Consider the following 25,857-nt stretch of genomic DNA (forward strand, 5'->3'; position numbering starts at 1 on the left):
GTTTACTATTTTAAAATCAAATATCTTCCCATCAAGACTAAGTACTGATGCGGGTGCGGATAAATAACGGGCTAGTGTTTAATGGATACAGAGTTTCAGTTTGGGAAGATGGAAAAGCTCTGGAGACGGATGACAGTGATGGTTGAACAATAATGGGAATGTACTTAATGCTACTGAATTGCACATTTTTAAATGGTTAAAATGGTAAATTGTATGTTGTGTATATTTTACCACAATATAAAAAAGACTAAATACTTGTACATCAGGTATTTTCAAACTCTGGAGGCTGACAAACCTGGAACCTTTGGTTATAGGCTTATGTTAAGGGTAGTTATTATTGTTATCTAAGTCTTCTGAAAAACACACAGATCTGAAAAACATCCTTAATTAAAACCTTAATAGAATTTGCTACTGAGTGGGAGAAAATTCATACCAAATGTGTTATAAAGTTGAAAAAGACGTTTCAGAAAAAAACAAGTATATAATCTCATTTGGAAGAAAAGAGCAACCTCATCAACTGTACATTGTTCTCCTTAATTTTAGCATTATTGGTACAGGTCCATTACTTTATCCCAAATAAACTCATAGTTATACCTCAGTGCATGTAGAAAACAAAGCAGCTGTCTCTGCTCTGACAGCTACAGAACATGTGAGAACAGGCAGGGCAGCCATTCCACTGGACACGCAGCCCTCCCATTCTGTCCTCTGTGATCTATTTAACACAATCAGTCACAGAGTGCTCTCTTTTCAATTGTGAAGATCTAATTCACCTAATATTACTATTCATGGAATCAACTACTTCATCTTCACTATAGAAGACAAATTTCAGCATCGAATTAAAAATTATATACTCAAGAAATAAGAATATCATATAAAATAGAATGCAAGTGCAATTTTCTTCTTGTTTTTAATTGTTACAAACATAATATTTTCCATTTCTTAAAAAAAATGTAAAGAAAGAGGAAGTTATTCTGAAAACAAATCTATCCCATTTTAAGTATCTCTAAAAGAAATAGTTTGGCTTTCTAAATCTCTTCCTGCCTTAGCTTCTTAAAAGACCATTTTATACCAATGGACTTATTTACAAAACAGAAATAGAGTCACAGATGTAGAAAACAAACTTACGGTTATCGGGGGAAAGGGGGGAGAGGGATAAATTGGGAGATTGGGATTGACATATACACACTACTATGTATAAAATAGATAACAAATAAGGACCTACTGTACAGCACCGGGAACTCTACTCAATACTCTGTAATGGCTTATATGGGAAAAGAATCCAAAAAAGAGTGGATATATGTATATGTATAACTGATTCACTTTGCTGTACACCCGAAACTAACACAACATTGTAAATCAACTATACTCCAATAAAAAATTTTTTTAAAAACAATTTTAATTTGCCATGTGTTCAAAATACTGGATATTTGGATTTCGACCTATAAGAACAACTTCACAGACCACACTACTTTTCCTTCAATAACTCTGCTTTGCAGGGTTATATGTAAGTGCTTTTATATTTTCAATTTCAATACCACTAATAAACTCTAAGAGCCCAAAAATGAAACATACAGAATTTTATATAAATTATGATCTCAACTCTATACTTCATAAAAGTACATTTTTAAAAATCAGGAGGAAACCAGAAATCAGCTTTTAGAAATTCCTTGTTTTCTTGGCACCTTAACAAATATAAAGCTAATCTTTGATATGAAGGATTTAAGTTAAAATTTCAGAATCACCAGGGCTATTCTTGCCTTTCCTTGAATTCTGTGAGTTTATCTGTGCCATGTGCAAAAAAGTCTGTTACCCACTCTATGAACTGACCTTCTTGTAGCAGGGCAGGGATGGAGGGAGTGATTCCGCTTTGGAGGTTCAGTGCCTTGAGGAACTGCCGCAAGGACTCTCATTCCCTGAGTGTACGTGTCCTTGGACAGACCCAAGAGCCACTCACCTTTTTGCACACACTGGACGTTCTTCATCTCAGGGCTCCACTTAAGGCTGGATCCGCAGAGAAATGTCGAAGGACCTTCTAAGGACCTGCCACCTGAACAGGAAAAGGTCACCTTCTCACCAACGGTGTAGAAAGGTTTGTGGGGATGACTCTGTATGCCATCCATCAGTGCAGGTAGAACGCAGGCAATTTCTAAAGAGAAAAGAGAGAAGAATACAAGGGTCACTGCTTTCCTAAACCATCTTTAAAAAAAAAAAATGACAGCCTTGAATGGTGCTGATACACTTGTTCTGCTTTTTCTAATTAGAGGACAAGGAGGAAGAGGCGAGTTCACTCTTAGGATGCCCTGAAAGACATATCCCAACATGCCTGGCATGTTAATGACATGAATGACTGAAGGCCAAAACAGTTCCCATTCTCTCACCCCTGCCCTCAAAGCCATGTGACAACTTAAAATGAATAAGCCTTTTAGAGTCCTGAAGTCCAGCCTGCTGTTAAAACCAGACATTTTACAGCTGCTACTTCTTGTCTGGTGAAGTCCCACCAGAAATTTCCCAAGAGCTGTGTTCATTTGCATATCATTAGCATGTACCCAATTAGATATTTTGCCATCTGAAATCTTTAAAGAACCACCTTTAACCTTGCAACCATAAAAGTGTTAAATCATTTTTGGTTTCCCAGTTCTATCTTTTCTTATTCCATCACATTCATTAGCTCAAATCTTCTACTTGAAAAAACAAGAAGAATGAGAAACATGCATAGTCATGGAAGGCGAGTCAGAATTCATGATTAAAAAAAAAATCTTGCCAATCTCTCTAGTGGACTTTGGACAATATTCTACAAAGTACTGCTTTATTTCTGCACCATTTTAATCAGACAATCCATTCATTCATTCAAAATCAGCATTTATTGAGTGTCTATATTTTGCCAAATATGCTGTGTGCTACTAGGGACACAAAACACTAGTCACATAATCTGCCTTCAGAAAGCTAATAATTTAGCTTCAGATTTGTTTATTTCTGGCCATGACACATTTGCTGGTTTCACACGAATGCTCCCACTAAGACATATAGAAAGGCTGTACAAAGTTAAAGAAAGAGTATTTCTGAGAGCAACAGACAACAATCAGAGCAATGGAAATTTGAAGGCCCAAGACTCTAGAAAAAGGGAAGTCTAAAGTAGTGATTACAACGTTTGGTAATGCTTCTGTCCTTGAGGTTATTTGTAAAGTTGAAAAAAAACATTTTTTTTTAATGTGCTGAAGGGCTGCTAAACTAAGGAGGAAGCTGCAACTCAGAGGCTGAATAGCTGCATAGAGTTTTTAGCAGTCTCACAGGGCTAGGAGACCAAAAATTAGAGTCCAGTCCTGTTACAAAGGAGGAGGCTCAGTAGAAACCCCATACTTTCCCTTATGATCCCTTAATGGATACCTAAGATAAAGGTAAAGCAGACATAAACAAGCCTTGTTCTTGCCAGAAACAAACCTAAATCTTTTCTAGAGGAAGATAACATCATCCATATGTATTTTTTTTACATATAAATCTGGCATTCAACCAAAACTAATCTAACATTCAAAAATACAATAGAGGGGCTTCCCTGGTGGTGCAGTGGTTGAGAGTCCACCTGCTGATACAGAGGACACGGGTTCGTGCCCTGGTCCGGGAAGATCCTACATGCTGCGGAGCGGCTGGGCCCGTGAGCCATGGCCGCTGAGCCTGCGCATCCAGAGCCTGTGCTCCGCAACGGGAGAGGCCACAACAGTGAGAGGCCCGCGTACCGCAAAAAAAAAAAAAAAAAAACAGTAGAAACATCTACAGCAGATCCAGATGATGGAGTTAACAGACATGGACCATGAAATAACTATGATTAATATGTTGGAAAAATGAAATTAGAAGATGGAGAATATCAACAGAGAATTAGAAAGTATAGAAAAGTAGACAAATGGAATATCTAGAATTGGAAAATGAAATTAAGAACTCAGTAGACGGGCTTCCCTGGTGGTGCAGTGGTTAAGAATCTGCCTGCCAATGCAGGGGACACGGGCTCGAACCCTGGTCCAGGAAGATCCCACATGCCATGGAGCAACTAAGCCCGTGCACCACAACTACTGAGCCTGTGCTCTAGAGTCTGCGAGCCACAACTACTGATCCCATGTGCCACAACTACTGAAGCCCGCATGCCTAGAGCCCATGCTCCGCAACAAGAGAAGCCACCACAATGAGAAGCCCACTCAAGGAAGAGTAGCCCCCGCTTGCTGCAGCTAGAGAAAGACCGCACACAACAACGAAGACCCAACGCAGCCAAAAAGAAATAAATAAATTTAAAAAAAAGAACTCAGTAGAGTTCTTGAAAGCAGATTGTCACAACTGTACAGAGAATTAATAAACTGGAATATAGATCAATAGAAAATATTTAAAATGAAACAGAGAGAGAAAAATTGATGTAAAACAAAGAAATGTAGAGAATTCCCTGGCAATCCAGTGGTTAGGACTTGGCACTTTCACTGTCTTGGGCCTGGGTTCGATCCCTGGTTGGGGAACTAAGATCCTGCAAGACACAGGGCATGGCAAAAAAAACCAAAACAAAACAAAGAAATATATATATATATATACACACACACACGTATGTATATGTATATACATTCTAAAAAATGTATAATTTGTGTCTCATGAGGAGACGTGAGCAAGAATGAGACAGAGCAATATTTGAGGACAAAGGTGAAGAATTTTCTAAAACTGACAAAAGACATTAAAGCATAGGTTCAAGAGTGCTTTGAAGATCAACCAGGACAAAGACAAAGAAAATCACACCTAGGCACATCAGAGTAGAGTTGCTTCTGGAAAAGAAAAAAAAATAAAAAATCTTAAAAGCAACCAGACCAAAAAAATACGATTTCCAAAGGAGAAACAATAAACTTGAAAGCTGACTTCTCACTAAAAAACAATGAAGTCAGAAGGCAATGTAATAAAATCTTTAAAGGTTTTAAAGAAAATAACTGCTAACTTAAAATTCCTTATCCAGTAAAACTATCCTTCAAAAGTAAAGATAAAATAAAAACGTTTTAGATGAACAAATACTGGGACAACTTTTCACCAGTAGATACACAATAAAGAAAAAGAAGCTTTTCAAGCAGAAGTATCTTATTAATCTTTTAAAAGAACTAAAGTTTGGTTTTAATACTCTTAGCTAGGGAATATTTATATTCTATTTTGGCAATATTGATAGTTTATTTCTTCCCAAGGACTCTAGGGCAGAGAGACAGAAAGACAGACAGAAACAGAGAGAACAAGAGGAGACCTTACAAATCAGTAAGAAAAAGACTAACAAACCAACAGAAAAAATGCCCAAAAGATTAGACAGCCACTTCACCAAAAAAAGTATCCAAATACCCAATAAATATATGAAAACAGGCTTAACATCATTAGTCATCAGAAGAAATACAAATTTAGAAATACAAATTAAAAAATAAGATATTGCTACACACTCACCAGTATAGCTAAAAAAAAAAAAATTAAGATAGACAATATCAAGTGTAGGTGAGGACACAGAGCAATCTTGACTTCTCAGATTCTGTCCGGGAGGTACAACCACTTGGAAGACTGGTAGCGTCTACTAACTCTAAATGTATGTATACCTGACAACTCAGAACTTTTACTAATATGTATGTACTCAAGAGAATAAAATGTACCTGTGTGCACTAGGACTTTCCTCATATAGCCTAGACCAACTGATATAGGATAAATACATCCCTGTAGTGCTGTCTATCCATCTGCTGAAGAATCTTATATTGTAGCACAGCTGAGATAGAAACCAGAAAATAGCGTTAGGGTGATACAACATGCAGAAGCACTTACTCAGATGCTATATCTAAACAAAATAGGATCAAAAGCATTTAAGGAAGTAGATTGTGGTAAATCCCTGGTAATTAAACTCTAAAGAACATCCTGATGGTCTTAACCAGAACTGAACTCCCTGACCCATTCTAATTTGCACCAGAAACTTTAAAATTGCAATAAAATGTGCCTCACCTAACAGGAGCACTAACAACTAGAGAAAGCTGAGGGGTTTTTCAAGATATTCCTGAAATTTGGACAGGATCATATAAGCCTTTCAGGAAAAGGAGATCAAGACATGGGCATATGGTAAGCGGTTATTTATCCTGATTTATTCCTTTCCACACTATTCTTTCATCTTGAATTATATACTATAATCAAGGCCACTCACTCTGACAATGCATTTTCCCAACAAGCCACTGTAAATTTTCTCCACATCTGGCAACAGGGTCTCCAACAAGAGAGTATCCTTCATTGCAAGTATACACTATGTTTTTCCCAACAGGAAACATGGCACCTTCATCCTAAACAGAAATAAAAGATGGAGAAAGGAAGAATATCTCTTTTGCATTAACAAAATGTTTCTTTAGATATATTCAGCCTATAAATCATGACTTCTTTAATCATCAGGCAATCTACATTCAAATAACTCATTTTGGAAATTGTCTGTAAAATTATTTTTTCCTGTAGAGTCCTAGCCAACAACACTGGTACCACCATTAATTGAAATAAAGCTATTAATGCCACTGTACTATAATTTATTGACAGCTCCCCAAAACCAAGCATTATACTAAACATTTTACTAAAATTACGTTAGTGGACACTACTCAAGTAACTTCTATTATACTTTCAGGAAAGCATCGGATTTTGGAAATGTCCTTATCAGTCAACTCTTCCTAGTGAGGTGTTATGGGCTGTCCGTTGGCAATATTGACCAATAAGTGTCATTATGAACAGGCAGAAATGTTCAAATGTCCTATCAACATGTTCACGAAAGTTTGAGCTTCCCACTGATGACTTTCAGGGGAAGCATGATGTTGATCTTCACCCACTACCCTCCCCAGCCCCTTCACTGTAAGGGAAGTGACGCTGAGGCTGAGTCAGATTCAAGGACATGTCATTAGCCTATAATGCCAGGAGGTGAGATTTCATTGGGAAGCAAGGAAGAATCTGAAGTCTGAGCCTTGAGGGAGTCATCATTCTTGTTTGGTGTCTCTCTTGGTTCCTTTCCTTATCCATCTAGTTCTCGGCTACTCAAGAAGATGGGGAAGAAAACTGGCCTGGGAGAGGGCGTGGAGCTGGACCAGCTCTGCTGTAGGCAATAGAACAAAATTCTGTGGCACCTTCTTCTCACAGACAGTCTTGCTCTTCCTGGCCCAGTCTGGCTCCATCATGAGAATTGGTAGGAAAAAGAGCACCCAGATTGGCATTGTGATTTGAAGAAAATGGGGAAAGATATTTGATCTGCCTTGGTTCTAGCCCCTAGGCCTTCCACTGCCTTGCAGAAGGGACTTCTATATGAGAAAGTCTAACTCAACAGTGTCTAAACCTGGCCGTCTCTGTCAAAACCATTAGTAACAATTAAAAAAAAAACACAACTCTCAGGCTCTACACTAAACTTACAAAATGAGAAAAAAAAAAAAGGAGAACAAGGGGCAAGCAGCAATCTATTGTTAAGTTTCCTGGGTGCCTATGATGTAGCCAGTCCACGGGACAGTGTTTGGAACCCCCAGCTCCTTACAGGACACCACTTGCACTACAGTTGAAGACAGCAGCTTCGTGGTTTGCTGAAGTCTATGAGTCTGCCTGGCCTCATTCTATAAGCATATTTCCTTCAGGAACTTCATGGATTGTGGTGGGATAATATGAGTGTTAGAGAGTCTAGGTTCACTTTCTCTCTCTCTCCATACACACACACATACACATCTCCCAACAGTACCTACATTTGGGGAAATTTCAGCAAACAAACACTCAGTGAGTATATGTTCAAGGGTCTGGCATTTGAGAGGCAAATTCTTCACGGAGAAACCAAGGCTGGTGGCACTGAGAAAATCCTGATGAACAATAGCTCCTATGTACCATGAAGAGATACTTCCTGGTGTTTGGAGCCAAAGCCTCATCGTAAGAAGTAGTGAGAAGAGCACACAAATTAATATGGCCCCAAAGCCATGTTAATTTCCCAGAATGACAAATGGCAGATGACTTGTGCTCCCTCCTGAACAAGAAAATTGCTCAAGTATAATACAGTGACCCATATCTCACCAGACACTGGCTAAATGTCTTACTGGCCCCTGGAATAAACCTAATGCTTTACCCCAACCCTTGTATTTATGAAAAATTTAAAAAGACTCCTTGCAGTGAAAAGAACCAGGTAAGTTCTCTATGCTGAAAAACTTGCTTATAGATTCCTACTTTCGTGTTCAGAATGGAAATGTTTAGCTACCCTCTGGCATGATTACATTTCTAATTCATTGGGTGGCAATATTGATTTCCTCCTGAAGATATATTACCTCCTGAAGAATTCTAACCACCTTGGGCCAAAGAAGAAAACTCACAAACTAAAATCCTCACTGCTAAACTAAAATGCACACTAAAATGTTTTTGGCACTGTTTCATCATGGAAGGAGGAAGCAGATTATGACATCAGTAGAGAGCTAGAACTTGGAATGAACAGTGTATGTAAAGGAAAAAAGTATCTTTTATAACCAACTTGAACATATCCGTCTTTCAAGGCAGGAGGTGATGGACAGAATTCTGTTGGAACCAAAGGCAAAGGAAAACAATGTGGTTCAAGCAATCTGAAAGGAAAAGGAAACAAAACATAATTAACATGATGGCTTTTCCACAATTTAACAAATATTTTACAGCACAGTGAATTTTTCATTTGCAGCTGAAGTAAGTAGTGGACATTGCTCTGTGATGTGATGTTTTTGTCATTCTCAGAATAAAATATCTGACCACATCCCATGATAGAAAACACATATCAACTCACGCTTCCAAAAGATAACTACCAGATCAGTAGTATGGAAAACAAACAAAGAAAAGAAAAAGAAATAAAGCCATTGGACAACACATATGATTTATGTGATTCCTACAGGTCACCTGTCTCACACCCACTTTTTCTCCTGCTATTTGGTTCTTAAATACCTTTAACACAAAATTAATTCTGTATTGAAAATAAGGGAATTCAAGTTTGTGATCCTGCGAGAGGTAACACAAAATAATAACTATTTTTGACTGAGTGCTTACTATGTGCTAGGCATCGTGACAGATGTTCGGCAAATGTGCCTCAGCTCAATTCACACTCACAGTAACTCCATGAGATATGTGGAGAAAGGCTCAGGAAGTTTGAATAACTTGTCCAAGGTTATAGAGTAAAAAATACCAGGGCTGGATTCATGTCTAGTTAAGCTCCTAAAATCGTGCTATTTCTACCTCTCACAAGGCAATCTCTAGGGGAGCTCACAGTAATTGAAACCGAGCAGGGCCCTGTGGGGCTCCAAGGCACAGAGGCCTTTTTTCATTCCCCGTTTCCTGTAGGCAAGACTCCAGCCTCCATGACCTTCCCTGAGTTCCAAAGGGCAGATGTGAACAGTTGCTAATCAAGGGAGAAGCATCCAAGCAACCACCTGAGGCGACATTAAAGGGACCAGAGAGACTTCCCTGGTGGTACAGTGGTTAAGAATTCACCCTCCAACGCAGGGGACTTGGCGTTTGATCCCTGGTCAGGGAACTAGATCCTACATGCCGCAACTAAGGAGCACACATGCTGCAACTAGACCCAGTACAACAAGGATAAATTAAATAAATACAACTTAAAAATAAATGTTTTAAAAAAAATTTTTTTAATGTTTCATTGCTGAATCATACCCCTGGGTTAGAGTTCTTTATGCCACACCCCACTCTTTAATACTGTCCTTATTAACCTTTTCTGATCAGGTATTGGCAAATATTTTAGAAAGATAATTTGAAGATCATGTGAGTTGAGGAAATGTGTAAGATGCTTGGGTATCTGGTATTAGCATAGGGAGGTGAGATGCCTTATTCCTGGGTCTTGGGTGCCTCATAATCCAACAATAACCAATATCTCCTGGCTGAGGAAGCTGGCAAACATATGAGATTCTGGTAGGAGGAGAATGTTGCCTTCAAGGGCACAGATCTCTGGGAAGATGAGGGTCTCTGAGGAGACCTCTCCCTCCGTGGGCATATTTCCTCTGCCTGTAGACATAAAGCTGGATGGACAGCAGCATCCTAAGGGAAGCACTGAGAGAATTCTCACTCTTCTTGGTTCTCAGAGGAGAGGAAATATCCTCTTCTTCCTTAGTACAAAAAGGAAAGTTATGCTTATACCTCACATCTGAGTTTCCTCAGTATGTGGCAAGAATGTAAGGAACTCAGCTCAGAAGGCGGCAACATTCACAGGCTATTTGTAAGGCTTCCCCTCAGATTTCCTGTTTCTGGAGTGGAGATAATACTGGTGTAGAGTGACCTCAGAGGCACTGCTGAAAATCATTGTTTAATGATAGATGTCATTGTTATCATGATTATGATGCCAAAATCTCGGCATCTCTGTACACCAATGCCGAATCAAATCTCAGAGACAGAGTTTTGGGTGAAGTAGAAAAGGATAGCTTTTGTACTTTGCCAGGCAAAGGGGGATACAGCGGGCTCCTGCCTTGAAAAACTATGTGTGTCCCCCTGCCATCCCTGCCAGAGGATTTGATGAGGGGTTTATAACAACAGTCCAAGGGTGGGGTTTCTGACAAGATCAGGGTGTGTGCAGGGCTTGTCCTCCCTCGTCTCCAGTAGTCGAGCTCCTAATCTTTTCTTTTTTTTTTTTTTTGCGGTACGCGGGCCTCTCACTGTTGTGGCCTCTCCCGTTGCGGAGCACAGGCTCCGGACGCGCAGGCTCAGCGGCCATGGCTCACGGGCCCAGCCGCTCCACGGCATGTGGGATCTTCCCAGACCGGGGCACGAACCCGTGTTCCCTGCATCGGCAGGCGGACTCTCAACCACTGCGCCACCAGGGAAGCCCGGGCTCCTAATCTTGATGAGCTTCTCTGGTCCCTCCTACCAGAATCCCGTATGTTTGCCAGCTTCCTCGGCCAAGAGATATTGGTTATTGTTGGATTACAAAGCACCCTAGGAATAAGGAATAAGGCGTCTCACCTCCCTATGCTAATACCGGATACCCAATCATCTTACACATTTCCTCAACTCACATGACCTTCAAATTATCTTTCTAAAATATTTGCCAATACTTGATCAGAAAAGGTTAATAAGGACAGTATTAAAGAGTGGGGTGTGGCATAAACAACTCTAACCCAGGGGTATGATTCAGCAACGAAGCTTTTTTTTTTTTAATATTGATTAATTGATTGATTTTTGGCTGTGTCGGGTCTTAGTTGCCCTGTGGCATGTGGGATCTTAGTTGCTGACCAGGGATCGAACCCGCAATCCCCTGCATTGGAAGGCGGATTCTCAACCAGCAATGAAGCATTTTTGAAGATAGCTTTTGCAAGGTCCTGGCAAACAGGAAGTTAGTATCAGACACCTGGGCTAATCAGTGAAGATGTTAGCTGTCTCAAATGTATGCTTCATGCTTAGTCCAAAGTAAATAAATAAGAGGGAGTGGGGGCTTCCCTGGTGGCGCAGTGGTTGAGAGTCCGCCTGCCAATGCAGGGGACACAGGTTCGTGCCCCTGACCTGGAAGATCCCACATGCCACGGAGCACCTGGGCCCGTGAGTCATGGCCGCTGAGCCTGCGCGTCCGGAGCCTGTGCTCCGCAATGGGAGAGGCCACAGCAGTGAGAGGCCCGTGTACCGCAAAAAAAAAAAAAAAAGAGGGAGTGGTATATCTGAAAAATAATGCAACTATTAGTGAATGCCTACTACATGCCAGGCACAGTACAAATCACTTTATATTCTTAACCTCAGGCAATATCCTATTATCATTGTATCCACTATTTTTATCGTAACTTGCCCAAGTTCACAGAGCAAGTAGGTGGCAGGTCTGCCTGATGCCAAAGCTGCTGCTCGCATCCACTGAAGCAGACTGCCTTCCAGTTCCCCACCCTTTTGTAACACCTGCGTCAGGAAAGCTTGAAGCGCACAAGTGCAAATTGGCCACAATACGCCTCTCCTTCAACTGACCCCAATGCTAAGAGCACAGCACTCCCTGATAAAAATCACCATTTAAGGTTTAAATCTTTCAATAGCAGCAGTCGTGTATTCCGTGCTTACTGTACAGGGCACTGAGTTTTACATAATTGCCAGGAGGTCTGGTCTCTATTACCGCAAATGCTCCAACTCCTGGTCTTCGCATTGTCTGGTTTCTGACGTTTCTCCAATGCAGGATTTCCCACCCTCACTGGGAGGTGGGTTATTGCATTCTCGGCTCCTTGTTTTCTTCCCTTGAACGCAGGGGCCCCAAGAGGACCAGCAGCTCCACCCTCCATCAACCCCTCCTGTAAATAAGAGAGACATGGTTCAGAGAGTACTTGGAGAGGAAGATTTCAGAGTTCAGTGAGCTAAGCTTCCTACTATGTGGTTATTGGGGGAGGGGACGATCTGGGGGTTATTACCTTCACTCTGTTCACTGAGGTCTCCACGGTGGCCAGACTGTCTCTGCACACTGACTAGGATTGCCCGTATTAAGGCTGCATTAACGAACTTCTTGCAATACTACCTTAAATTTGTTTATTATTTTACAACGGTTTCAAAGCACTTTCACATGCATTTTATCATTCATTAATTCTCACAAGAACGAATGGAGGTGACCAAGAGGTCTGTTAACATTCTCAGTTGATAGGTGTGGAATCCAAGACAAAGTGGTTAAGTGATATGCACAATGCTGTACTGGTGGGCAAGAACCATATCCAGACTGTAACCTGGTCTTATGGCTGAGTCCAGGCTCTTTTTATCACCCCACAGTCTCTTAGTAAGGCAAATAAGTTCCTAATGTTAAAGCAGTGATTGGGCATGAGAAGAGCATAGTCTATTGCAGTGGTCCCCAACCTTTTTGGCACCAGGGACCGGTTTCATGGAAGACAATGTTTCCACAGACTGGGGAGGAGGGGACGGTTTGGGGATGATTCAAGAGCATCACATTTATTGTGCACTTTATTTCTATTATTATTACATTGTAATATATAATGAAATAATTATACAACTCACCATAATGCAGAGTCAGTGGGAGCCCTGAGCTTGTTCTCACTTGCCACTCACTGATAGGGTTTTGATCTGAGTCTACAAGCAATTGATTTGTTATGGTCTCTGTGCAGTCGAACCTCTCTGCTAATGATGATTTGTATTTGCAGCCGCTCCCCAGCACTAGCATCTCCCCCTCAGCTCCCCCTCAGATCATCAGGCGTTAGATTCTCATAAGGAGCGCACAACCTAGATCCCTCACATGCACAGTTCATGCTGTGAGGGTTTGCGCTCCAATGAGAATCTAATGCCGCTGCTGATCTGACCGGAGGCAGAGCTCAGGTGGTAATGAGAGCGATGGGGAGCAGCTGTAAATACAGATGAAGCTTCGCTCCCTCGCCTGCCACTCACCTCCTGCTGTGCAGCCCGGTTCCTAACAGGCCATGGACCGGTACTGGTCCATGGCCCGGGGGTTGGGGACCCCTGGTCTACTGGGTACTCCAGGCTGCCAACCCCAGGGCTGGTGCTGTACAAGATGAGGAAATATGTAAGTAGGAAAAATGCTTCTACCTCCTGTCAGCACCCTTCTTCAATCTACAGGCACCTCCTCAACTTGCTCTGGCCACCTTCTACCTCAGGGCTGGTTCACAGCTCACAGGTTTTAGTATGTTTCCCATCATATTCCTTGGAGGACATTAGAGAGAATTTGAAGCATATTCTAAGAGCTTTGCTTTCCTAGTTAGAAACTGATCTCAGGAACTATTCCGCCAAAGCATTACTTCTGATAATAGATGGGTGTGTTTACTGCTCCTTAGCTATTTCTACTGTGTGACCTACATCCCTCTTCCCTCCACAGCCACTCCTCAGTATCACACACAAAAAAACTAAAATAATTTTTCCCATGATCTTCCTTACCCTTTCTTCCACAATTAGAAATCGAGTTAATAATATAGTCCCCTGAGTATGTTAATAGTAGGTAATAAGAGCTTGAGGTATTATGACTGCTACTCCACTCATCACCAGCAGGGGGAGCTTCCATTTTATCAAATAGCTGTAAATCTAAGCCTCAAAGGAATGAATCGCAGTGGTGGCATTTTAGTTTACCAGGACAGGCCACTTGGGGAGACATTTGGAGGCAAGGATGCTTTCTTGATGCTTGTCTATAAGCAGCCGTGGTTTAGTCATGTACTTATTCATTTATCAAACATTTATTAAGTGACTTTATGAATCAAGCACTATGTCAGGCTGTGGGAATAAACAAAGGAATCAAACAGTTCCGAATTTAAGAAGTAAGCTTTCTAGAGGAGAGAGACACACAAATGAATATAAAAATAAATATACACAAATCATCTCATACTTTGCCTACTCATAAAGTGAACTTCACATACTAAATACTTAAAACACCAAATGCACTGTTGAGCACACAGCCAATGTTCAACAAATATTTGTGAATGATTGATTGGTGGGACATAACACAAAATAGAAATAGAGGTGTTTCCAAGAGCTTGCCACCAGAAAGGTTAGTCAGTGCAGACACAAGCTCTGTAGACCTAAGTTATGACAAAACCTTACTGAGGTGACTATGGAAGGATGGAAGGTGTTTCAGGCATAAATCTGTTCTAATGGAGAGTGGAGAGTAGAAGGCAGTTCTGTTAGTTCAGATGGGAAAATAGAGAGATAGCAAAGGACCCGACCTCAGTAGCTACAACTCGGAGGTGGAATAGGGAGGGAGAGACATATTCAAAGCCTTATGAGACTTCCCCTTCTCCATACCCGAGGAAGCACACTCTCAGAGGCCAGAGGGAAAGGGTAATTCCCTTTTCATTGTGTCCAGCATAACTTGAGAGAATGCAGCACACTGACCTGCTTGATCCCCTACGAGGGCTCCTTGTTCACACGCCACACCAAACGTGTATGGTTTGCAATGGCACTCACACTGGGTCCCCTTCACAGTGGCCATGCCACCATTTTGACAAGGCCGGCAATGACAGGGGTCAAATTCATCGAGATATTCCTCAATGGCCCGTTTCAGGTATAGCCTTTTCACAGAGGCACAGGGTACTTCCTTTACCAGCTCATACAAAGGTGTCAGCTACACAGATAAAGACATCACGGTCAGTAATCAGGGTTTGGAGCGAGAATATTTTCCTTTCAGCATTTTGGCTCAATCTCTACTAAAACAAAATCAAAAGCCACTCTTATCTTAATTCCAACTATTTCTTGTTCAAATAAAAAGAGAAAGCAATTCACTACCTTTACAAGACAAACCTAGGGAAAATTAGAAACAGATAGGGAGGGAATATTTTTTTGTATTTTATGTGCATACATAAAATTTTAAAAAACCAACAGGATGTTCATTTTCTAGTTATTGAAAGATTATTTTGAAGACAACACATTTCCACTCCTGCAGAGGATAGAAGAAAAGGAAATGCACTTAAATTACAGTAAAGAAGCAAATGCAATTAAATTTGAGATTAAATATCCTGACTCTGAGATGCTTAACATATCTCTAATGGAGACTATGATTCTCTATCCCTGAAGAAATTTAAAACAGGTAGGCATTATCGCTCTGTATTGGACAGTTCTGATGAAGAGCAACTTCAAGACCGGAGATGGATTGGCTAAGCTCTAACAATCTGCTCTCCCAGGAACAAAAAGGCTCTCATTTGTAGCCTTTGCCAATTTCTGCAGTGTAACTACTCTCACCATGGCCAGTTTCAGGCTACCACCATGATGTCCCTGAGCACGGAGCTGGGAAGAGACCTGCACCAGTGGCTCTTGAGAGAGACTGAGTGAGTTGGCTAGAGCACCACTGCGAGTACGGAGATTAGCTCAAAGGGTCACATTGCCCTCCATCTCTGCCCAAGCTCTTCTGAACTGAACAGCATTGCATGGTTATCTACCTGTAACATGTCTCTTCTTTCTCTGTCCCTTTCCTGTCCAACTAATAAGTTAACATAGCTATGACAGTTACAGTCCTATGTGGGAAAGCACATAGTTGAGAATGGAAAAGAATGTCTGTTTTTTACCCTAAACAACAATTTAGGATTTTTAAAGATTTGTATGAGATACTGACAATGAAAATAGATCATTTTGAATATTAATGAATGACACTTTAAGGTAAGACTTCCCAGGAAAAACTGCCCCTCCCACTGTCACTGTTATTGGGAGGCAACTGGGCTCAGTATGGTGTCAGGAGGGTACCTGAGGAGCACTCGTAACTTTTGAGTTTATAAATGTGTCCAAGTTTCTTAATCTCAAAAGTCAGGTTGGGGCTTCCCTGGTGGCGCAGTGGTTGAGAGTCCGCCTGCCGATGCAGGGGACGCGGGTTCGTGTCCCGGTCTGGGAAGATCCCACATGCCGCGGAGCGGCTGGGCCCGTGAGCCATGGCCGCTGAGCCTGCGCGTCCGGAGCCTGTGCTCCGCAACGGGAGAGGCCACAACAGCGAGAGGCCCGTGTACCACAAAAAAAACCCAAAAAAAAACCACGTCAGGTTGGACCTGGGACACTGCCTGACTCCTGTGGCAGGGAATAGATTATATAATCACTTCTGCTATAACATGTATTTTGAAAATGTGAATTTGTTCCATTGAGATTGAGATATTAAAAAATAAAATGAGTATATCATAAATTTTGTGTTTTCTTATGTACAATTTTGTCCATAAGAAACACGGGGTGAACACAGAAAACTGCGCACAACTGAACCAAGCTGCATAAGAATACACAAAACACCCACACACAAGCACACATCTCAAACACCCATCTAGTTCACCACCTGTATAATAAACCACACCAACCACAAATGGTGTTACGACTGTCTGTCATTTCTGATAGCACTCCTTCTACCACTTCACAATAATTCACCATCTGTAACCTCCCATCACCCAGCAAGCTTCAGATCCTCTCCTAGGTAACGTGCCACCTTTATCGTAGTCCGTGCATTCCTTAACAATTAAACATGTATAAAACTGCTACTGTTTTTATTGGTGCCTCTTTTTTTTTTTAATGAGTGTCACAAAAGTTTTTGAGTGTTGTGTTCCTAACACATTTTTTCCCATAAGCCCTGTGGTCTTTATTGTGCAATTTTGCCTAGCTCTCTGATTTTTAGGAACACATATGTTGTGTTATAAAAGAACTGACTGTGCCAATAAAACATCCTAAAATTCTGCCAGCCAAATTGATTCTATCTTTTTAGAACTAATTTGCATGACCAGGAGCCTACAAGCCATGGCCACAGGAAGAAAGGTGATCTGACAAATGTAACACTAGGCAAGCCCTTAAATGCCTTCCTCTTGCAAGAATCTATAACTCCTCTGAATCAGGGACCAAGGAAAACATAATCAAATTTAGGTCAAAAGCTTGAAATGCAAATTTTAGCATTAATTTCTCTTGGGATTTACAAGACATTTAACCTTTACAACTGAAATATGGACATACAAGATAATGAAACTTGTTTCCTATTATGTATGCATTCATTTTACTATACAAAACATAACTGGGATACAGAAAACGCTAATTACAGCCTTCTCTGTTTAACCACCTTAATTTAATCTCATTTTCCCAGTGCAAATAAATATGACTGCTTTCTGGTGCTTTCAACAGAGTGTCACATACCTTTTGTTTTATGATTTGTGGAAGTTCAGTCACAGATCCTGCCCAGTGAGAATATCTCAATTTGTTTCCAGCAGGGTTGTCCAGTTGCAGGTAACTAAGGCCAGACACAAGGCCAGGACGTCCCCCTCTGACAAATGGGACCCCTCGTAACACATTGCCCTGAGTTCCTACTCAAGGAGAAATCAAACGAAATAAGTCTGGATGCACAAATGAAATGAGAATGAGCATATGAAATTGAAAGTCAATGAAGTAACACAACCCATTCAACTGTATGACATTCTGGAAAAGGCAAAACTATGGAGAGAGTGAAAATACCTGTGATTGCCAGGAAGTGGGGTAGGAGGGATTTTTAATATTTTTAGTGGATTTTTAGGATCTTTAGAGGACTTTTAGGGCAGTGAAATTGCTCTGTATACTATAATGGATACATTATATGTATCCATTATGCCTTTCTCCGAACCCACAGAATGTACAAGAGTGAACCCTCATGTAAACTATGGACTTTGGGTGATTATTATGTGTCAGTGTAGGTTCATCAGTTGTAACAAATGGACCACTAAGGCCTGGATGCTGATAACGGAGTAGGCTGTGCCTGCGGGGACAGCAGGGATATAGGGATTCTCTGTACTTTTTGCTCAACTGTTTTGTGAATCTAAAACTACTCAAAAAAATAATATCTATTAAGAGAGAAAAGAAAAAAGACACAACCATTACCTAACAGTAGATGAGTATTAGAAATTATTATTCATATTCTTAATGTTCTTAGTGTAAGAAGAAAATTTGTTATACAGGTGACTATCTTGTTTCTTAGAAGATACATGCATGTATTTAAGGATGAAACATCATGACATCTGAAACTTCCAAATGGTTCAGCAAATATCACAAATATTTTAAATATATATTTATGCATTGCTAAACAGTCAACATTATAAATACTATATGTAGATATATATATATCAAAACATCAAAATAATAATTATTGCATGTAAGAGGTGGGTACGTTGGCGTTTTTTACTGTTTTTTCAACTTTTCTGTATGTTTGAAAATTTTCATAAGAAAATGTTGGAAGGAAAAAGTTCATTGCATCTGGAATACTAACAGTAACCAAAATGCTATTAACAGGCATATATTAACACATAAAAAGTGTTCTAAAATGTTTGAATACTAATCAAATCCTTTTTCTCATTTCTGTGCCTTATAATTTCAGAAATATTTTCATCTCCATGTCTAATTGATTTCCACACTGGTCATGACCGGAAGTTCCTAACTTGCTGATCAGACTTACGTTTTCATTTCCTTTTTTTAATTAAATTTTGCAATTTCATAACACTTTCATAAAATTTTGCAAATTCAAAAATTACACTTTTATCATCAGAAGTTATTTAAGTCTCATATTTTTAAAGAACTGCCTGAGTGCTTCCTCATCTTCCTTGTTAGTTACATTTTAAGATGCAAATAGTCACACTTTTAACGCAGTGTATTGCCAAGTTCAGTCCCTGAACTACTGGAATCAGAATCACCTAGAATGACTGCAGATTTCTGAGCTCCAGCCAAGACATAGGACGTAGCTGAGAGAAAAGTCAAGTACTCAGCATTTGAACAGGCTGCCCCAGGTAATCCTCTTGCATACCAAAATTTGAGAATCACCACCTAAACTGACATGCTTGTTTACAAACTACAGAGTCTAAGAAATCAGCTTTTATATTTATTTTTAAGCCTGTAGCCTCTCTCTCTACACCTCAGTGAGCTCTGTGCTCCAGCTGGCCCTCTTCCCCTAGACAATCAGCCTGGGGCAACAGTGAAGGGCCCAGATTGTGAAGCCAGACATTGGAATCTTGTGCCTGACCCCAACTGTGGTCTTGGGCAACCTTTCTGTGCCTCAGTGTCCCTGTTGGTAAAATGGAAATATGAATAATACCCAGTTCTTAGGTAGGAGTACATTGGTTAATTTTTGTAAATCACTTAAAATTGTGCTGGGCACATCATAAGTGCTACATGTTTGTGAAACATAAAATAAAATAAGATAAAACAAAGCAAAATTAAAATAAAATAAAATCAGAAAGCAGCTTCCAATCACCAGCCCAACTGATAACTGATGTCAACAACTTCTCAAAGCTCCCACTTTCATTTCTATTTCCAGATCAGTGTATTTCCATGTTGTTCAGAAACTTGTCCTCCTCCTTTATCATGTCAGGTCCAAGAAGACAGGCACTTTTCCTGGCATATTCACTGCTGTATCACCAGTGCCTAGAACAATTTCTGCGTGCACTATAGGTTCCGTAAATAGTTGATGAATAAAGTAAGTGAATGAGGAATTAAGCCTGGCTTAACACTCTGTCTCCCTCCTTCTTGCAGTCATCTACTAAAGGATCCTCACTTCCTTGATGAGGACTTTAGCACCTGGGTCAGTCTTCTCCTTCATCCCAATTTCTGCCATCACCCCAAGAGAACTTGAGCTCTAATGCTGCTCCATGGCTTCACACAATGCACCACAGTCTCATTTCCATCCCTACTACACTAAGAATCTCTTCATTTTAAGGCAATTAAGTCTTAATCACCAAATCCAATGAAGTCTTCAGACCTCCTCTTACGTCACTGTCACTTCGCTGTAGCATTTCTCGCTGTCGATTTCTTCTCCTCTACCTTCCATGTTACTCATCTTTTCTGGTTCTTATCCTATCAGATTATTCCTTTTCAGTCCCTCTTCTTTCGCTGCAACTTTATATTTGTCATCTTTCATTTAATCACTCCCTGTATTAACGGCATCCCTTGCCATCAGGATGAAACCCAAACTCCCTAACACGGCATCTAGACACAGTCTAAATCAGCTTACCCTTCCAGTTCCTTCTTCAATCACTCAAGGCTAACACACCACCTCCCGCACTCTGCCACCACCGTCACCACCACCACCATGCACCAAAAACTTCTAACTGCACTGAGCACCCATGTCACAGAGTGAAACTGAAGCTTCTCCTCTTGCTGTCATTTTTCTAGGCTTGTTTGTCAACCTTCCTCACAGGAAACAAAGATGGTGTTCACTGAGGACAGAGTTACAGTACACAGAGGTACCCAGTGAAGTTTCCACTCTGCATGATGGATCACCGCCATGACATATGACAGAGAGATCAGAGGTAAAAATAACCAAGTATTTCAAAAACACAAAATAGAACACCCGCTAGAATTTCAAAGGCCCTTGGAGACCAGGAATTAACCACAAGAAAGAGGGATGGAGGTAAGTTTGTAATGAAAATTACCCCCTTCTCACTTACCTGCAGCCAATTTTAAGGCCTCTTCCATCTCCTTGCATGCGTGCTCTGATGATTTAAACAAAAACTTGATATGTGAGGAAGCACATTTCTTCTTCTTCTCTGAACCAAAAGCTGGGGGGAAAAATTTTAAAGGTGCTTAGTTTCCACATTTGTTGAAAATCTCCTTTGAGATGCTGGCCAGGTGTGAGAGTGGCATAAGAGGTTGTTTCCTATCACTGGGGCCATATAATCAAAAATATGCTATATGTACATTTTCAAGTGCTCTAGAAGGGTCAAGGGGCAGAAAAAGTGATATTTGATGTTTGTTATAAACAAAATAAGATACATGCATTATATTTAGGGGTAAAGCATCACATGTCTGAAAATTACATTCAAATGGATCAGCTGCTCTTGGCTTCTATTAACTTTGACCAGAGGGTGGGGGTGGGTGAAACAGTGGAGGGAGCAAAAACTGAGCACTTCACAGAGTGATACCTTTTACCCAACTGCAGTCAGCTTCTCAGGCATAAGGCAAATAGGTAAAAGTAGATGTGCAATGGCCTCCAGCCCACCCACGGGAGACCCCAAAAGCTGGGTTCTGGTTCTACAGCAATTAATTCCTAAAATCTTAGTTCTAGTGCCTCAGTCTCTCCATCTTTAACATCTCCGGTTTCTACATTTTCTTCCTATGACATATAATCTTAGATGGTTACAATTTCTACTCATTATCAAATGGAGTTTTGCCAATGCATTTTTTTAAAAGAGGATAGAAAATAATAAAGGGTAGAAATATATTTTTATATAATTTTACTAACTATATTATTACAAACTCAGTATTTCTTAAAGAACAATTGGGGGCATATAACATATCCCAGAATCCTTGATTAATTTCACTTAAAACTTTTAAGAATAAAAACTGCTCAAGAGTAAAATTTTTACTCAAAATTTTTTTACCAACTCAGAAAGCTTTAAAAAAAAATCCTCTTCGTTTCTTTTTAAGCGTTAAAGAAAAAAAAAAATGGTCATGAAACTGAGTTTAGATCAAGCCCCTTTCTGGATTAATTCCTCAAAGAAATATTCCCTCTGTTGTTGCTACACAAACCTGTGCTTGTGCATTCATTCCCAACCTGCTGAGGTTGGAAAAGCTCACATTCTAATTAAATCTTAATTGGTAAAAATTAAGCCCAATAGAAAAAAAAAATAGTCAATGGAAACACAGAAAAATATTGTAGTTCACTCACAAGAGAAGGCTACAAGACCTCCTCTGAATCTCAGGTAAGCAGTCTTACTCTCCTTCAAGGTGGTAAGAAAGTCTCGACTGAAGAGTAAGATGCTAACAAGATGATTTGGGATAGAGAAGCAAGTGTGGCCACGAGCTTCAGGACAAAGTTGGAAAGGAGCAGGTTGGACTTGGAACGTAAATAAGCCAAAAGGTCTCTGGAAAGGAGGAATGGATACTAGGACACACACTCTTCTCCAACATGGCAGCAGCTGGTGAGGAACATCCTCTCACTGTGAAGTCAACCAAGTATGAACTCAGTAGCATGCCCTGAGTCTAACAAAAAGCAGGCAATTCCTGCAGCAACATAGCGTAAGGAAAAAGCTAAGTTGATGCTGGAGCCAGTTAGACCGGCTTACAATCAGTATGCCCTTGGATTTCACTCGGTAGCAGTGAGGATTATTGCTAACATAGGCAACCTGCCTGTCTAGAAGAAGGCATCCAATAAATTTAAGCTATTGTTACAACTTTTAGGTAGTAAGCAAACTCACGATATCCAGAGCAGATTTTTTTTAAAGGAATGTGAGTCGTAAAGAACAGAGGTAAATAAGAAAAGACTTCATTGAAACGTTTTGATTTCTGCAATATCAGTAAACTCCTCATTAGTTTTCCTCGAGGAATATTACCTAATCTGAGAAACGGGGAAGATTAAAAAGTATTCTAAAAATCCAATCAACACCCTCTAGAGATAGCAATAATGATAATGGCTTAACTCTCACTTCAGGGTACTATCCGAAAGAGTAGGCAGGCTTTTTCTTAAACCCTGGAAGATTCTGAGTAGAGTATAACAGATTCTTGCAATTTTGGATTCTTTTGCAATTTAAACTCTATTTGTCATATTTCAAAGCTCTAAAGTTTAACTACTAATTAAAATCTCTGTGATGCTTGTATATAACAATATTTTTAATACTCTACCGCTTTGTTTGATTTTTTCTGAGTCCAAATAAAAGATAACTTTGTATTCTCCTCCTAAGGACCCAGACTGAAGATAATGTGTCCCATACTGGTCGATCAGTCTTCGATAGGCGCTGTAGTCATACAGAGAGGGAAGGTAGGAGAGTTCCTTCCAGAATGACTCAGCAAGTTGTAAAAAGTCCGGATTGTTATTGATAAACTGAGCCACTTCAACAGTGTTCTGAAGAACCAACAACTGATAACTCTATAGGAAGAAGAAAGAGTAAAAGGAGTTTTAGGATGAAGACTAAAAGGCAATGGAAATAGTTCCTTGTCCAATGTCTCCATCAATAGCCACCTCCATCAATGCAGACTAAATGAATTTTTATTTTTGATGCATAATGAGGTCTCTTCTGGGCCCACCCACTTGAAGCAATCTAAGGAACTTTCAGAATCCCAAACAGAAATAACATCTGAGTGATGACATGGTAACTGGTTTTATACACACGTTTTAAAACCCCCAAGACCAAGTTGTTACGCCCTCCTCAACTAGGAAAAAAGATTCAACATTGTTAACTGCTAAATAATCTCACAAACAGGGATATAATATCCCTAGAGTCCACAATCGTAACAATGACTTATAGGTAAGGTGACCATATAATTTATCTCCCATACTGGAGTATTTACAGGGTAAGCTACTTTATAATGAGGTCTTTTAAACCCTTCCTAAGCATCTTTTCATGTCCAAGACAGAGCTACCTTACACCAAATCCTCACTTATGTGAACAATATAATATGGGTATAGTAAATGTTTTTACAGCTCATATTTCCACAATCAACTTCTTAGTCATAAAACAAAATTATATTCCTTTATACCTCGCTTATGTGATCTATTAATCAAGTTACTGACTTTAAGAATGAGATGAATTATGTATATTATGAATGATGATCAGCCTGAAAAATTCTTCAGCAGTAAGTGTGAATCAATTAGAACAATTCATTTCAACTGTTCAAGTTGCCCATGATGAAAGTTTTAGTATCTCAATACAACAGAGTATCTAAAATTAAGGCTTTTAACCTCCTCGGATGAAAATGTTGGTATCTCCAAAGTAATAAAGTATTTTAACATCTTTTATTTTCATGCACCTTCTTTAAAAAACTCTAGTATTAGTGTTTCGGAAGCACATTTCATTGGATTTTTGAAATTGTATATAATACTTAAAATAGTAGCATCAGTAATCATGAATTAGAGATTTAGGCTAGTTTTAACTAGAAGATTTGAAAGTAATAAGTTTTTTTTTAGATTTTTAAATAAGAACAGATACTTCAATGAGAAAATAAAAAGTGTAAATAAACGTATTATCAAAGAGAATTAACAAGACAAAAACCATACCTTTTAAAGAAATATATTGGATTATCTCTTTGAAGAAGATACTATGCCCTAATTAAAAAATGAAAGCTGATTCTTTTAGTAAATGCACTTCTGTTAATGTTAGAAATACCTAAACCAGTAAAATATGGAAAAGTTAACTAATATATTTCATACTAACCTTTTCCTTAAGGATTTTTTCAGTATCTGAAGAGTAACTGTACGAAGAAGATGAAGAACTAAAAAAGAGGAAGCGTCCTCGACTAGATGATGAATATTCTGTTGATGTATGTTTTACATAAGACCAGGTACTATTGTAAAATTCATAATTAAAATCATTATTTATTTTCACCTATAAAGAAAATGAAAAAGTTAGATCTCTGGGGCTTTGTTTTTGAAATGTTCTATGTGATCCAGTAGTGGATTTAAATTTCTAATTCTGTTCGGCTTGAACAAATGTTAAGATTGGAATTGTTTTTCCTATGCTAGACGGTAGAAGAAAAAGTCATCCCAAACAAATTTAAAAACAGACAACGGGATAGTCACATGTGGTTGAGAAGGGACAGCTCCAGCATTCATGAAGACTACTATTTCTTTATCCTTTATTTTGTCCTAGATCAAGTGTCAAAATGAAATGCCCACAGAGGACTGGCAAGTAATATAAATGTTGGAAGCATCCAGTGGAAGGCGGGGTAATGAAGAAGTGAGCACACACCCTGTCTAAAAGGGTCTAAAAGGTACCCAACACTCAAATCCATCCAACAGTCCTATACATTACTACAGGTTCTAGCACTGACAGATATCTGATTTTTCAAGAAAAGAGATATATCTGAATCTTCATGAAAAAATCTTAAGTTTTTTTTAAATCATAGGCAACTATCTTGCTAAAAATGTCAGTCACCATGAGAATAAAACAACATGAAATATGACTCTCAGTCTGTTCTATATAAATATTCAGATCAGTAAACTCTCCTTTCACAAGTATTTGTGTTTTTATTATATGTCTATACATATCTGTATTTGAGATCAAAGTATAAATAAACACAGAGAAAATTTAAATGATGAATATGATACATTTTAAAAATAAAGCTAAAATCTAAAAAAGAGTGAATATATGTATATGTATAACAGATTCACTTTGCTGTACACCTGAAATTAACACAACATTGTAAATCAACCAAAGCCCAATAAAATTTTTTTTAAAAATGCTAAAAAGAAAATAGAATATTATGCAGCCATCGTAAAGGATGAGTGTGAGGACAAATTGTTCATGTTAAATGAAAAAGCAAGTGTAAATGTGATATTTACAAATCCTATTAACCACAAATATGCAAGTATATGCCCAGTCAAAAAAAGACTAGAAGGAAATTCAACAAAATGCCAGAAAATATTAAAAATACTTTCATCACTACCCATGTTAAAAATTAGGCATTCATGCTAGAAGAAAGACAGAAGAGAAGAAAAAATAGATTTAACCATACCTTTTATTCCAACATTATTTTCATTATATTATGAAA

At 39.3% G+C, this 25,857-nt stretch overlaps 1 protein-coding gene across 3 annotated transcripts in view; it reads right to left on the bottom strand.

Moving 5' to 3' along the window:
- The window catches only part of C7 (complement C7), a 54,575-nt gene that overhangs the window by 7,144 nt on the left and 21,574 nt on the right, over nt 1-25,857 (bottom strand). For all 3 annotated transcript variants that reach the window (XM_004265964.3, XM_033421207.2, XM_033421206.2), the window contains exons 7-15: nt 24,522-24,692; nt 22,993-23,236; nt 20,820-20,930; nt 17,551-17,717; nt 14,800-15,028; nt 12,083-12,254; nt 8,498-8,585; nt 6,179-6,311; nt 1,955-2,146 (exon numbers count right to left, since the gene is read on the bottom strand). In XM_004265964.3, the coding sequence (XP_004266012.1) occupies nt 1,955-2,146; nt 6,179-6,311; nt 8,498-8,585; nt 12,083-12,254; nt 14,800-15,028; nt 17,551-17,717; nt 20,820-20,930; nt 22,993-23,236; nt 24,522-24,692 (1,507 nt within the window). The remainder of the gene's footprint in view (nt 1-1,954; nt 2,147-6,178; nt 6,312-8,497; nt 8,586-12,082; nt 12,255-14,799; nt 15,029-17,550; nt 17,718-20,819; nt 20,931-22,992; nt 23,237-24,521; nt 24,693-25,857) is intronic.

This window comes from Orcinus orca, chromosome 3 (assembly GCF_937001465.1).
Source record: "Orcinus orca chromosome 3, mOrcOrc1.1, whole genome shotgun sequence".
Taxonomy (NCBI): domain Eukaryota; kingdom Metazoa; phylum Chordata; class Mammalia; order Artiodactyla; family Delphinidae; genus Orcinus; species Orcinus orca.